Source organism: Electrona antarctica, assembly GCF_951216825.1.
Source record: "Electrona antarctica genome assembly, chromosome: 22".
Classification (NCBI taxonomy): domain Eukaryota; kingdom Metazoa; phylum Chordata; class Actinopteri; order Myctophiformes; family Myctophidae; genus Electrona; species Electrona antarctica.
The window spans coordinates 524870-541250 of NC_136805.1; the positions used below are offsets into that span (position 1 = coordinate 524870).

Consider the following 16381-nt stretch of genomic DNA (forward strand, 5'->3'; position numbering starts at 1 on the left):
AACATTAAATAATGTTAAACTCACTTTGCCTGTTGCTTTGCCACTCGATTTGCCACTCGATGTGCCATTCACTTTAAGCATGCGCATACCCTCTATACCGTATACATACGATACATGTGCTACTAGGAGCACTGCTCAACCCAGCGTCATGCCTCGTGTTTCAGCACCCTTGGCATACAGCGCTTTTTGAGTGGTGCCACCACTCCTATGTGTGTCCCTATGTCTGTTTAGAGTACCACCAGCAGGTGACAAAGTGGCACTGTTGAGCTTCACACGGTGCACAGGTGCATGATGGGAAGCTGAGTTTTTAGCAGCCTTTTACGTGATTTCGGGAGTGACAGTACAGTACAGTACAGTACAGTACAGTAGAGTAGAGGGACCCCCTGGAGGCGTCCATCGTTCATCGATTCAACGTCACGCTTCCGGACTTTCCGACCTTTCCCTGACAACACGCGGTCGTTTACCTCCCGACTAGACGACCGCGAGAGGTCTACGGTATGTTTTGCCGTTAAAATCCAGCTATAGGATATTTGTTCCATTTAACGCAGATCTGTGCACCATAGTTTGTGCACAGCCAGCTCTCCTGGGTATGGTGTCCAGCAGGGGGAGCGGTTTCACCAGGCTACTCTATGCATGGAGTCCAAAGCTTTCCTCTGCTATAAACGCTTTCACTGCGCAAAAAGCTTGGAATATGGATGTGTATATTACAGGATAACTCCCGTTAAACTTTCCAACAAACTCCGGTAAACTCCCGCATTGTACCATCACACCTGTATATTACCGTATATTAACTGTATATTCTGTTAAACTTGAGGTTTACGGGCAAATCTAGTGCCCATAATTGCCCGTTAACTCCTCTTTTCACGCAGTGTTTACTGTAGACACGCCAGGATTAGAACATTCCATGTTTTGGATCAGTCCACAGAGTGACATGCAGTCCCTCCTTTCGCTTTGATCTCTCGTAGATCAATTAAAAAAAGAGCCGCTCCACAAGGCCACAGCGTCAAAGAGCCGCTCCACAAGGCCACAGCGTCAAAGAGCCGCTCCACAAGGCCACAGCGTCAGTTTTGGGACAAGTTTTGGGACAAAAACCTTTGAAAACCACACTTTCCACTTTTTCGACCTCACCAAAAACATCTCAGACCTCCGACTCCAAACTGGACACTCGTCTCCAGGGCCTCAGGATGCAGGCGGGGCTCCCATCGGGGGCTCCCCCCGCCGTCCGCTCCAGTCCGGCGGGCTGCGACCCCCCCTGGTAGACGGCGTAAGCCCCGTAGAGGCCTCCGTAAAGGCCCTCCTGGTGGTGGTACGCCGGCCGACGTTGGCACCCCCCGTTGGGGTTGCTGGGCGGCGGTGGCGGTGGTGTCTGGTGGTGGTGGTGGTGGTGAAGGTGGAGGTCCAGGGGGTCGTGGTAGAGCGGCAGCCCCGGGTAGGAGCTCACGTAGTGGGAGTACTGTCTGCTGCTGCTGCCCAGCAGGCTGGTGGCCCTGCGCACCCCCACGCCCATCATCGGCCCGGTGACTACACCACCACCACCGGGAGGCCGCCGCACCACCAGCGCCTCCCCGCAGTAGGTGGCGGATGCGGGGAAGGGGAGGTGGTGGGGGGGCAGGTGGGCCGACTGGGAGTAGCGCTGCAGCCTCTGCAGGGCCTTGTTGTTGTTGTTGTGTCCGCCGGGCCTGCAGCGCTGGTCCTGCCGGATGTGAAGGTAGGCCTGGTTCCGCGGCAGGAGGCAGAGGTTGTGGTTGTTGTTGCGGAGCAGGAGCGGGACTAGAGGGGAGGGCTCGCCGCCGCTGGGGGGGGACGGCGGGGTGGGCTGGGGGGGAGCGGCGGCCGCAACCAGGGCGCACGGGAACAGGTCGGGCAGAGGGGCGGAGGACGAGGGAGGGGAGACGGCTGCGACCGACGAGGAGTTGTCGAGGTGGCGTAGTCTGCCGCCGGCCCACGTGGCTTTGAGGAAAGATGGCCGCCGCCGTAGGCGCCGTAGGTGTCCCCGCCCACCCCCCACCACTCCTCTCAGGACCAGGTCCTCGGGGGGCCAGGAGCTGTAGTCCGGCCCCCCGTAGAGGAGGCCACCGCGCTCGGCATCGAGAGACGACGAGCCGTGGTGGTCGTGGTCGTCCAGGACGAGGTGGTCGGCGTTCAGCTCCGTCAGGTAGACGGAGGTAGCCGTCTTTCCTCCATCTTTCTCAGCTCCTCCTGCGTCCCTCTGCGGCTGCGGAGGCTCCTCCCCTGCTGTGACCACGCCGCTCCGGGACCGCCTCCTCTTCCTCATGGCCACGCCCTCGTAGACGTGCTGGTCGTCGTCGACGTGGGGCGGCGGTGGCGGACGGGAGACGGCGGCCGAGTGCGAGGCGTAGATGTCGGGAACCTTTGGAACGTGGAAATGAGAACAGTGTTGACGGATGTCAGTGGTGGAAAGTAACTATATAAGTACATTCACTCAAGTTCAATACTCAACTGCTTCAACGCCATGCCCGAGAGAACGAGATTAGATTAATTCAGCGTTTAAAAAATAATAATTAGCATTTTTTTTGCTGCGTCATTGCAAGCAACAGCTAGTGTCAAAATGAGATAAAATAGGCAGGACCAGCACCTAATAAAACCTTATTTCAACTTCCCACTAATCAAAACACTGATGGAAACGCTAGTAGGCCTCGTTGGTCCTCCACAGAGCCTCGTTGGTCCTCCACAGAGCCTCGTTGGTCCTCCACAGAGCCACGTTGGTCCTCCACAGAGCCTCGTTGGTCCTCCACAGAGCCTCGTTGGTCCTCCACAGAGCCTTGTTGGTCCTCCACAGAGCCGGCGGCTGTAGCAGTTTCACTTCTACCAAAACAACAAGTCCGGCTCTTCTTCTCTCATGTTGCAAATTCGGCTGGCACCTGCTACCTAAGCATCTACCGCCCCCTGGCACCTGCTACCTAAGCATCTACCGCCCCCTGGCACCTGCTACCTAAGCATCTACCGCCCCCTGGCGTTCAAAGAGAGATGGAGTGCCGTGATTATTTCCGCCACTAAAACATGATCATCAGGTACATTCCGTTTTAAAGAGGGAGTCCGACAATGTTTGTATTTTTCCAGTTATTCATGTGTCTATGAGGTGACAGTACTTCATTAGACACCCTGGAGTCGTTTTTAAGTGCAATGGTGTATTAAATTGGAGGCTGAACCCTTGACAGTCAAACGGGCCAATGGAATAAACAGTAATATACAATCAGCCCCTCCCCTAACCCTTCCCCCTTTATCATACAACTACAGCTGTGGGTGCGGCTTCAGTTCAGGTGGATCACCACCCATCACCAGCCACCAGGCAAACCAGGCATACTTCATGAACTGGTGGGCGTGTCCACATAAAAACGACATTTTAACAAATACTGTACACTTTTTTTGGGAAACATTATACCTCCTTATATAACAATAAGACCTGATGATCATGTTTTAGGGTGGGAAAGGAAAATGTAACATTTAGAGGTACAAAAAGAATGTGGGTCACCTGGAGGTCGGCGTAGGGCATGAAGGGCGTGTCCACGTAGCCCCTCCCCCCCGTGGTCTGGTAGTGGTAGTGGGGAGGGTCCCGGTGGTGGTGGGGGGAGGGGTCCCCCGCCAGGTGGGGGCTGCTGAGGCTGCAGGACACGGGGAGGAGGAGGGGGGGCCGGTCGTAGAGGCAGGAGGAGGGGGGAGGGGCCAGGGTCATGGGGAGGGGGAGGGGCCGGTCGTAGAGGCAGGACGAGGCCGAGCGTCGCGCCGGCAGGGTGTAGCGGAGCGGCGTGGGGCGGGCCACGCCCCTCTGGGGGGCGGGGCATGAGGAGGAGCAGGAGGGAGCCAGGGGGGGTGGGGTCACAGGGAGTGGGGGGGAGGAGGAGGGGTGGTGGTTCTCCGTCACGTAGGCGAAGCCGCCCGGGACCGTCTCGGTGGTGGAGGCCACCTGTGGACAGGACAGGGATGATGTCACTGTTAACATTTTAACACAATCATCGCCGAGATTTCTGTCAAAATAGCAGCTCGGGGTGGCGCGCAGATATGGCCGCTTTTACTCTGTTTTACTCTGTTTTACTCTGTTTTACTCTGTTTTATCTGTATCTGTATTTTGTATTACTGTATTTTTACAAGCAATAATGTTGCTTGCTTACCTCGCTATCGTTACGATAAAGTCGCTGGATAATCCCTCGTGTTCATATTTTGTTTTCGCATGTTGACGTCAGAAATTAAGAGTTTAGTTCCAGCACCCAGGGTGCCGGCCCGACTCCGGCGAGCCGCCCCGCGTCCGAAACGGTTGAGAAATTATATAGTTACCGTGTGGGGGTCCCTCTACTATACTGTTACACTGTTACTGTACTGTACTGGCACACCCGAAATCACCATATATACAGTTAATATGTGCGTGTGTTTGTGTGTGTGTTAGGTTGCGCACAGGTGGTGAAAAACAACCATGCTGTTTTCGTGCTCAGACGCAACCACTCAGCCAGCCAGCCACCCACCCACACACATAGCTCCGTAACCCACCCACACACGGGTACATGTGTTTGGTCCGACGATTCATTGATCCGATACCCCAACCCCTAACCTAACCATAACCGCAAGCACGGGAGCAGGCGCTAGTCCGAGGTGCGGACGCATATCGAACCAATGCTCCGTCGGACCATAGTATGCCTCCCCCCACACTAAAAAAAAAACACCACCTCAGAGTGGCGGCTCTATACCTGTGGTGTGGAGCGCAGGCCCCCCGGGGCCCCCAGCGGGGCCCCCCCACCACCGTGGCGGCCCCACTGCTGCACGGTCTTGGTGGCGTGCTCCAGGGACCCCTCCACGTTGGCGGTGGACACCAGCTCCTTGGCCGTGCGCAGCATCTTCAGCATGTTGGCCTGGGCGTAGCTGGAAGTCACGTCCGGGTGGGCCCCCAGGCCCCCCCCTGAGGGCCGCCGGGGGTCCTCCACCCCGCTGAAGCAGCTGTAGATGGCCTGAGAGTTTAGAGAGAGAGAGAGAGAGAGAGAGAGAGAGAGAGAGAGAGAGAGAGAGAAAGTAAGTAAATACATTTAATTTATAAAGCACCTTTGGAAACAAAGTTACAAGGTGCTGAACAATAAGACACAGTATAAACAATAGAAGCAGGTTAAAACACAGAACATATCACACAGTTGTGACAATATAACACAGTAGTGCAGTGAGCAAGAACAAACAAGGCAGAACAAAGACATAGGGGTATAAAATGAATCAGGTCGAAGGTACATGGGAGAAATATTTACGGAATGAATGAGTCTTTAGGAGTCTCTTAAAACCGATTCAAAAACTGATTCAGCATTTTTCAACGCCAGGGGCAAGGCATTCCATAGGGTAGGAGCTACCACAGAGAATGACCGGCGGTCACCCTTTGTTTTCAGCTTGGACGCGGGTATTTCTAGCAGACCTTTGTTGGAGGACCTGAGAGGTTCTGACATTGGTCTTATGGACGATATAGAGCAGGGCCAGCACATGTAAAGCTTTAAAAGTAATTAAAAGTATTTTAAAATAAATTCTGGCTTTAATAGGAAGCCAGTGTAGTGCGGCTAATACTGGAGTTATATGTGCCCTGCGGTTTGTGTTGGTGAGGATTCTGGCTGCGGAGTTTTGAACTAGTTGAAGTCGGGATAGTGATGAACGGCTCAGAGTGGTGTGAGAGTGCATTGCAATAAATGTACTGTATTCATTGTGTTGTGCCCGAGAACCCCCTCTAAAACGAGTTGATACAACTCAAGGGGCTATCCTCCTCAATATATATTGATCCTCCTCAATATATAATAGTCCAGAGAGAGAGAGAGAGAGAGAGAGAGAGAGAGAGAGCGTTTCTGGGCAGACACACAAGGCTGATTCCCGAGACTCTCTCTCTCTCTCTCTGGCTACAGCTGTCCGAGAAGGAAAAGTTGTCGTCGGAGACACAATTTAATTTGGCCCTCTGGGAGGGGGGAGGGGACGGGGACGGGGACGGGGGGCTCTGGGTTTCAGATGTGAATGTAAGTGCTAATCTAATGACGGCCCAGCGGTGTGTAATTACTCAGTGCTGCATGGAGTCTATGCAGGCTTCATCCACAGGCTGATTAGCCACTTATTCCCAGTCGAACTGACCCCAGTAATAATAACACACTGGACCAGTAATAATAACCCACTGGACCAGTAATAATAACCCACTGGACCAGTAATAATAACCCACTGGACCAGTAATAATAACCCACTGGACCAGTAATAATAACCCACTGGACCAGTAATAATAACCCACTGGACCAGTAATAATAACCCTCTGGACCAGTAATAATAACACACTGGACCAGTAATAATAACCCACCGGACCAGTAATAATAACCCACCGGACCAGTAATAATAACCCACTGGACCAGTAATAATAACCCACTGGACCAGTAATAATAACCCACTGGACCAGTAATAATAACCCACTGGACCAGTAATAATAACCCACTGAACCAGTAATAATAACCCACTGGACCAGTAATAATAACCCACTGGACCAGTAATAATAACCCACTGGACCAGTAATAATAACCCACTGGACCAGTAATAATAACCCACTGGACCAGTAATAATAACCCTCTGGACCAGTAATAATAACCCACTGGACCAGTAATAATAACCCACTGGACCAGTAATAATAACCCACTGGACCAGTAATAATAACCCTCTGGACCAGTAATAATAACCCACTGGACCAGTAATAATAACCCACTGGACCAGTAATAATAACCCACTGGACCAGTAATAATAACCCACTGGACCAGTAATAATAACCCACTGGACCAGTAATAATAACCCACTGGACCAGTAATAATAACCCACTGGACCAGTAATAATAACCCACTGGACCAGTAATAATAACCCACTGGACCAGTAATAATAACCCACTGGACCAGTAATAATAACCCACTAGACCAGTAATAATAACCCACTGGACCAGTAATAATAACCCACTGGACCAGTAATAATAACCCACTAGACCAGTAATAATAACCCACTGGACCAGTAATAATAACCCACTGGACCAGTAATAATAACCCACTGGACCAGTAATAATAACCCACTGGACCAGTAATAATAACCCACTGGACCAGTAATAATAACCCACTGGACCAGTAATAATAACCCACTGGACCAGTAATAATAACCCACTGGACCAGTAATAATAACCCACTGGACCAGTAATAATAACCCACTGGACCAGTAATAATAACCCACTGGACCAGTAATAATAACCCACTGGACCAGTAATAATAACCCACTGGACCAGTAATAATAACCCTCTGGACCAGTAATAATAACCCACTGGACCAGTAATAATAACCCTCTGGACCAGTAATAATAACCCACTGGACCAGTAATAATAACCCACTGGACCAGTAATAATAACCCACTGGACCAGTAATAATAACCCACTGGACCAGTAATAATAACCCTCTGGACCAGTAATAATAACCCACTGGACCAGTAATAATAACCCACTGGACCAGTAATAATAACCCACTGGACCAGTAATAATAACCCACTGGACCAGTAATAATAACCCACTGGACCAGTAATAATAACCCACTGGACCAGTAATAATAACCCACTGGACCGTCTACGTCCGCGTTGACGTTTAATATCCCTTTAAAGGCGTAGTGAAACGGAAATGGTGGACATTTTATTTTGAAGTTTCAGACGGTCTCAAGTTGAAACACCGCTATGAGGTTTCTGAACCAATCAGAGCGTCGCATTCCTTCAGGGGATGGGACGGTAGCTAGGGACGGTAGCTATGCTACGCAGGACAGCGTGTGGATGTTTGTTTACAAATCAGATAGTCGTCCAGCTTTACCAGTTTACTCTTATGTGGCTTATTTCTACCCTATAATGTTTTCAGATACATTTTTTAGCGTGATGATTAAGTTAAAACCGAGTAATACACTCTCTGGATGTTATCTTGAATGGGAATAAAAACGGAAGATATCTGTAATCAGTAGCAGCTGTGCAGACTGTGCTGGACGGATGCGGAGATATGGGGAATTAAACGGGTGAGCTTCATTTTTATTGGCTTTTATCGCTGTGGGCCTCGACACGTCATCACGCAGCACGTTTTCGTTTTCAGGAAGTAATAAAAAATATATTTTTATGGACGTTTGATATAAAAACACACAAAAATTAGAATTTTCCCATTTTTTTGGCATCCATTGTTAGGTATGACCATATGATGACCACGGAGATGGTCTAAAAGTGTGAAAAACGTATTTTTCATTTCACTACACCTTTAAGGAAAGTAAGGGGGAAGTACAGGAAGGTGTTTGATTTTCACTGGCTGCGGTGCATGAGGGCTTTTTAATTCAGAATGAAAACTTCAGAATGAATTAATTCAGAAATAATGTTTTTTGCTGCGTGTTTACATGGGAAATGGTCATTCCGAATGAGTGTTTACATGGACGATACTTTTAAATCCTATTATTTCATTCCACATCAGGTTTGGGGCTGGGAAGGCTTCTGATTGGATAGGGGGCGGGGCGGATATGTTTAGGTCCAGTGGTGGAAAGTAAATAAGTACATTTACTTTAGTACTCTACTAAAGTACAATTTTGAGGTATTTCTAGTTTACTTGAGTATTTACCAATACTTTTACTTCTACTCCACTGCATTTTAGGTTAAAAAAAAAACTTACTCCACTACATTTCAGTAAAAAAATAAAAATAAACTTTTACTCCACTAAAGAACAAAAACACTTTTATGCCATATTAATTTATATTTGATGTATCCTGTAGCCTATGAGAGGTTGCTCTCAGAGATGTGAAATTAAACATATCTAGTTACTTATAATTAATCGCAAAACAAGAGCATAACATGGAAACAAGCATGCACAGAAAGACCAGAATGAACTTAAATCCGAATGAGTGTTTACATGAGTCCAAAATGGAATAAACCGGTCAGTTACATCAGATTTAAGTTTAAATCAGATTGGCCATTTTAATTCCGATTTAAGTTTTTGTAGGTGTTTACATGACAAGTTTTAATAGGATTTAACTTTTATTCTGAATGAAAAGGGGATTTAACTGTCCATGTAAACGTAGCCATTGTCTTTTATTCTGAATGAAAAGGGGATTTAACTGTCCATGTAAACGTAGCCATTGTCTTTTATTCTGAATGAAAAGGGGATTTAACTGTCCATGTAAACGTAGCCATTGTCTTTTATTCTGAATGAAAAGGGGATTTAACTGTCCATGTAAACGTAGCCGTGTCTTTTATTCTGAATGAAAAGGGGATTTAACTGTCCATGTAAACGTAGCCATTGTCTTTTATTCTGAATGAAAAGGGGATTTAACTGTCCATGTAAACGTTATTCTGAATGAAAAGGGGATTTAACTGTCCATGTAAACGTTATTCTGAATGAAAAGGGGATTTAACTGTCCATGTAAACGGGATGTAAAGGGGATTTAACTGTCCATGTAAACGGGATGTAAAGGGGATTTAACTGTCCATGTAAACGTAGCCATTGTCTTGTCCAGTAATATAACTTCATTGAGTTGAACACTGAGCTATACTACATCTTTCATTTTTTCATGTCACTGCCAATATTTGATCGTCTGTAGGAGGCACGCACGCACACACGCACGCACGCACGCACGCACGCACGCACGCACGCACGCACGCACGCACGCACGCACGCACGCACTGCTCCCGATGTGCTGGTTGGTACCTTGCATGGCTTCTGCCGCAATCGGTGTATGAATGGGTGAATGTAATGCACAATCTATGTAAAGCAACTTGGATAAAGGCGCTATATAAATTACCATTTACCATTTACCACGCACACACGAGCGCACGCACGCACGAGCACACGCACGCACAGTTACAGTTACAGTTACAGTTCAAATATCATTACTTTTGGGGGGTCCCCCCCAGTTCAAATATCATTACTTTTGGGGGGTCCCCCCCAGTTCAAATATCATTACTTTTGGGGGGTCCCCCCCAGTTTGGGGGGTCCCCCCCAGTTCAAATATGATTATTTCTGCGGGTTGCCACTGCGGAAAAAGCTTGGAATACGGATGTGTATATTACAGGAAACTCCCGTTAAACTTTCCAACAAACTCCCGTAAACTCCTGAGTTGTACCATCACACCTGTATATTACCGTATATTAACTGTATATGTACCATCACACCTGTATATTACCGTATATTAACTGTATATGTACCATCACACCTGTATATTACCGTATATTAACTGTATATGTACCATCACACCTGTATATTACCGTATATTAACTGTATATGTACCATCACACCTGTATATTACCGTATATTAACTGTATATGTACCATCACACCTGTATATTACCGTATATTAACTGTATATGTACCATCACACCTGTATATTACCGTATATTAACTGTATATGTACCATCACACCTGTATATTACCGTATATTAACTGTATATGTACCATCACACCTGTATATTACCGTATATTAACTGTATATGTACCATCACACCTGTATATTACCGTATATTAACTGTATATGTACCATCACACCTGTATATTACCGTATATTAACTGTATATGTACCATCACACCTGTATATTACCGTATATTAACTGTATATGTACCATCACACCTGTATATTACCGTATATTAACTGTATATGTACCATCACACCTGTATATTACCGTATATTAACTGTATATTACCGTATATTAACTGTATATTACCGTATAGTAACTGTATATGTACCATCACACCTGTATATTACCGTATATTAACTGTATATGTACCATCACACCTGTATATTACCGTATATTAACTGTATATGTACCATCACACCTGTATATTACCGTATATTAACTGTATATTACCGTATATTAACTGTATATTAACTGTATATGTACCATCACACCTGTATATTACCGTATATTAACGGTATATTAACTGTATATGTACCATCACACCTGTATATTACCGTATATTAACTGTATATTACCGTATATTAACTGTATATTAACTGTATATGTACCATCACACCTGTATATTACCGTATATTAACTTTATATGCTGCTAAACTTGAGGTTTACGGGCAAATCTAGTGCCCATAATTGCCCGTTAACTCCTCTTTACACGCAGTGTGCGTCCTGAAAGGTTTGGTCTAATTCACAGAACAGAAGCCAGACAAACAACAATAGCGGGCTGCTTTCCCGTCTGTTCACTCCTCTAAGCTCAAATAAACACCGTTACGGTTCATTTGCATTCTCCGATGCTATAGGCTGTTTCGTTAATACGTATTCATTACCTGCATGATTGCTTACTAAATAGCCAGCGGCCACATCACAGAACACACTAATTGCACCTCATCATAACACACGACCCAAAACGGCTCACATCAACCTGTCACTCTGTTAACCCATTCTGGGCGGGAACCCCTTTTGGTGTTTCAAGCATTCTGTTATACTTTAGCTATTGAAAAATAGCACATCTACAAGTTCATAGCACGCCACCGAGTGGCGCGCTATGAACTTGTAGGTCTGCTATTTTTGAAAAATCGTAAAAATGCGGCACAACTCTTTGAATAGGTATATAGTCTTTCAGAGCGAACGTTTTTTTTATTTCGACGTCAGGCCTAAATGGGTTAAAACAATCAATCAATCAATCAATCAATCAATCAATCAATCAATCAATCAATCAATTACCTGAAGGGGAGAAACCACCTAAATCCAAAATGTTCGTTTTTCAGGATTTTATTTTATTTTATTTTTTGAAAATTAAGAAAACCTTATATTTTGAAAACAAAGCAATACTGTCTCATCAAAGTTGGTGTTGTGACTTTATATATTGTCAATTACTTCCATGAGAGGGGGAGAGGTGGTGGAGTTAGCTGTTTTTGCAGACAGCTTGAGGGTCCAATGGAGTTAAGAGGTTTTGTCCAATGTGTTTTTTTCACTGCGTACCTTTGGTTAAATCTTTTCAAAACAACACACTAGACGAAAAATGGGTGTTCAATAGCACTGGTTTTTGAAAAAAAAAGAAAAAGAAAAAGAAACTTAAAAAATGGAGTTAAGAGGTTTTCTCCCGGCAGCAACACAATCTGTTAAAGTTACTGCAGATGCAAACAATCTGTTAAAGGTACTGCAGATGCAAACAATCTGTTAAAGGTACTGCAGATGCAAACAATCTGTTAAAGTTACTGCAGATGCAAACAATCTGTTAAAGGTACTGCAGATGCAAACAATCTGTTAAAGGTACTGCAGATGCAAACAATCTGTTAAAGTTACTGCAGATGCAAACAATCTGTTAAAGGTACTGCAGATGCAAACAATCTGTTAAAGGTACTGCAGATGCAAACAATCTGTTAAAGGTACTGCAGATGCAAACAATCTGTTAAAGGTACTGCAGATGCAAACAATCTGTTAAAGTTACTGCAGATGCAAACAATCTGTTAAAGGTACTGCAGATGCAAACAATCTGTTAAAGGTACTGCAGATGCAAACAATCTGTTAAAGGTACTGCAGATGCAAACAAGCAAGTGATTTCTCAATATGGACCAGCCCGAACAACAGTCTCTCAATGTATTGAACAGTCTGGTTGACATTAACCACTTAGCCAATTAAACCCCTCAACCAATTAACCACCAATTAAACCCTACACTAATCGACGCCAGGATAACCACAGGGTTCTGTCTAAAGGGACACTCCTGTTTTCACAGCCGATCTACAAGCTCACAGTCGCCTATTTTAAGAGAGGAGGAGATTTGTTGTACAGGGAAGAGAAGCTCTTCCATGGAAGGAACACATTATTCCAAACAGTTCCATCAGGCGCCCCAGCTGGCCAGGGGGAGGCAGTATAGAGACCAGTTCCTTTCCCCTCCATCAGGCGCCCCAGCTGGCCAGGGGGAGGCAGTATAGAGACTAGGATTACTGCAAACGTGTATTAAAAGGTTTTGAAAAATCCACTCCAGTGATCCATGGCAGGTTTGGTTTTTCTCTCTGTGGGCCTTTTGCCTGCGGGTGTCGCTGTTGAGGGATTCCGCCTGTCAATCATGGCCTCTGCTCCGCCCCCCAGGGGGAGAAGGGGAGGGGGCGGGGTTCAATGTACTGCTGTATGGATCCGAGACATGGACCCTCACAGTGGAGTCAGTACTGCTGTATGGATCCGAGACATGGACCCTCACAGTGGAGTCAGTACTGCTGTATGGATCCGAGACATGGACCCTCACAGTGGAGTCAGTACTGCTGTATGGATCCGAGACATGGACCCTCACAGTACAACAGGAAAAAGCCCTGGATGGAGGCCACACAAGAATGCTACGCATGGCACTAGGTGTCACATGGACGGACCGCATCAGAAATTTGGATCTCTATGGGGACCTATACCACGCATCATAGACAAGGTCAGAGAGGAAGGATGAGGCTGGCAGGGCACTGCGTCAGTCACCCAGAACTAGAGGCTGGCAGGGCACTGCGTCAGGCACCCAGAACTAGAGGCTGGCAGGGCACTGCGTCAGGCACCCAGAACTAGAGGCTGGCAGGGCACTGCGTCAGGCACCCAGAACTAGAGGCTGGCAGGGCACTGCGTCAGGCACCCAGAACTAGAGGCTGGCAGGGCACTGCGTCAGGCACCCAGAACTAGAGGCTGGCAGGGCACTGCGTCAGGCACCCAGAACTAGAGGCTGGCAGGGCACTGCGTCAGGCACCCAGAACTACAGGCTGGCAGGGCACTGCGTCAGGCACCCAGAACTAGAGGCTGGCAGGGCACTGTGTCAGGCACCCAGAACTAGAGACTGGCAGGGCACTGCGTCAGGCACCCAGAACTAGAGGCTGGCAGGGCACTGCGTCAGGCACCCAGAACTAGAGGCTGGCAGGGCACTGCGTCAGGCACCCAGAACTAGAGGCTGGCAGGGCACTGCGTCAGGCACCCAGAACTAGAGGCTGGCAGGGCACTGCGTCAGGCACCCAGAACTAGAGGCTGGCAGGTTACTGCGTCAGGCACCCAGAACTAGAGGCAAGTACATTGACTCTATGGGAGCCAACCCAGGGCAAAGCCAGGCGTACTGCGGCGCGACAGCTTAGCCAACAACACTGTAGAGCTATAGACCCTCATGGTGTTAGACAGGAGAGTGTAGAGCTATAGACCCTCATGGTGTCAGATAGGAGAGTGTAGAGCTATAGATCCTCATGATGTTAGACAGGAGAGTGTAGAGCTATAGACCCTCATGGTGTCAGATAGGAGAGTGTAGAGCTATAGACCCTCATGATGTTAGACAGGAGAGTGTAGAGCTATAGACCCTCATGATGTTAGACAGGAGAGTGTAGAGCTATAGACCCTCATGGTGTCAGATAGGAGAGAGTGGAGGGCAGCGATCCAGGAATCCCGAGTTGATGTTGGCTAGACCTGACAGACCTCACTCTCGCAGTGATTAACTAGTCTAGTCTAGTTTTTATTTGTTGACAAAATGGTCAATATATTTTATACTCTTATAGTTTCAGTCATCATAGCTTAGTGTTTATTTAGTCTTTATTCCATTTGTCAGTGAAAAAAGGTAGTCGATGAACATTGTGTCATAGTTTTAGTCGACAAAATTAACACTGGTGCCAACCCATTTAAAGACTTAAACGTTTCACGAGATGCTAAAAAAAAAGAAAAAACTGAGAAAAATAAAACATTAAAAGTCTTTATCCTACATTTTTATCCCACGATTTTTGTAACACATCTTTTTCACCCAGTATCAACCTGGGCGCTACTATCCATCTGCCAACCTGGGGAGAGCAATGGACTGACCTCATGCTTCCTTCCAATGCATGAGGAGTCCAAGCTGCATCTTTTCACCTGACGGGGGAGTTTCCCCGGTTGGACGTAGCGCGTGCAAGGAACCTTTCCCCTCCATCAGGCTGGCCAGGGGGAGGCAGTATAGAGTCCAGGATTACTGTATGTTTTTTTTGTGAGGGTACCTACCATAAAAGTCTGTATCACGCTCCTTCCATTTTTAACTGTATTAAAAGGTTTTGAAAAATCCACTCCAGTGATCCATGGCATGTTTGTTTTTTCTCTCTGTGTGTTCGCAGGCCTTTTGCCTGCGGGTGTCGCTGTTGAGGGATTCCGCCTGTCAATCATGGCCTCTGCTCTGCCCCCCAGAGGGAGAAGGGGAGGGGTCGGGGGTCAATGGACTATGATGTCAAAGTCCAGGGGCCAATCACAGCACTTTACTGAGCCTAATTATTCAGAAAACACCAGACCAGAGAAAATCCATTGAATGTTCCAAGTAAAATAAATCACAGCCACTGATTGTTTTTTTTCCCCATCATCGTCACGTTTTACTTTGTTTGTTTCTTCTTATCGTCATGCTGTCTTATTCATTTGTCATACTTTTTTCCTTCTTCATTTTCCTTCTTTATCGTGGAGATGTTGTGGTCATGGCTGCCAGTTCCCACCTGATGTTGTGTGGGAGTCCAGGCTGATCCAGACCATGCTGAGTAACGGATAGCTTGCACAGCGTCTTAAGAGAAGGACTGAAGTCTAAGATATACATCTCATCAGAAGTACTGTTATCTCCTTTGTTTCCTCCACAGATAATGATACGATCTCCCACCATGCAACAGCACATATTATACATTGGACCTGGTCCTTTCCCTTTGGGCTCAACCTTCTTCCAGAAGGAATCTGGACTGAATTTCCACAGATCATTGAGTGTCTTACTGTTGAAGCCACCAAATATGTACAGCTCTCCATTGTAGGTAAAGGCTGAATGACCGTTGCGTCCTTTTGGAAGAGGCTGTGCAGAAGGTGTGCTCAGCCAGTTGTCGGTCTCTGTGTCAAACACTCTGATGATGTTGTAGCGCACAAACACAAACATATTTCTTCCAATGATGGTGGCAGAGTGACATGATGAAGCATGAGGTGGAGTTCCTCTGGTGTTAATTAAAGACCAGACCATTGTGCTGGTGTCCAACTTGTACATGTCATTAGTGAGTCCAGTCAGCTTGGTGTATCCTCCATGGACAAACATGACTTTCTCCAACACACAGGCTGAGTGGTTTCGCCTCGCAGTTGGAACAGTCCCAGAAACTCTGGGTTTGAACCATCTGTGGGCGTCGACATCAAATGCATAAAGCACATTGCGGTACTCATATGTACGCCTCTTACTCTTCCCACCCCAGAAGTAGACTGTATCTTCAACCAGCACAGCTGTGTGGCCGCAGATCCAGGATGGAAACGCAAGGGGTTGATCTCCTCTTCCAGGGGTGACTGGGGTCAGATTCCTCCAGCATAAAGACACTGTGTTGAAGACGTGAACATCAATGGGATCACTGACTCCTCCAAAGCAGTACAGCTTGTCCTGCAGCACCACAGCTGCATGGAGACATCTCTCTGCTCCTTCTTTCAGATGGATGGTCCAGCG

At 46.9% G+C, this 16381-nt stretch overlaps 1 protein-coding gene across 1 annotated transcript in view; it reads right to left on the reverse strand.

The window, feature by feature from the left end:
• Positions 1-1029: 1029 nt before the first annotated feature.
• The window catches only part of LOC306915937 (glutamate receptor ionotropic, NMDA 2C-like), a gene marked incomplete at its 5' end in the record, with an annotated part of 162874 nt that continues 147522 nt past the window's right edge, over positions 1030-16381 (reverse strand). The window contains 5 exons of the mRNA XM_079493608.1: positions 1030-2371; positions 2657-2809; positions 3494-3623; positions 3702-3951; positions 4751-4958. Of these exons, the coding sequence (XP_079349734.1) occupies positions 1139-2371; positions 2657-2809; positions 3494-3623; positions 3702-3951; positions 4751-4958 (1974 nt within the window). The 3' untranslated portion in view covers positions 1030-1138. The remainder of the gene's footprint in view (positions 2372-2656; positions 2810-3493; positions 3624-3701; positions 3952-4750; positions 4959-16381) is intronic.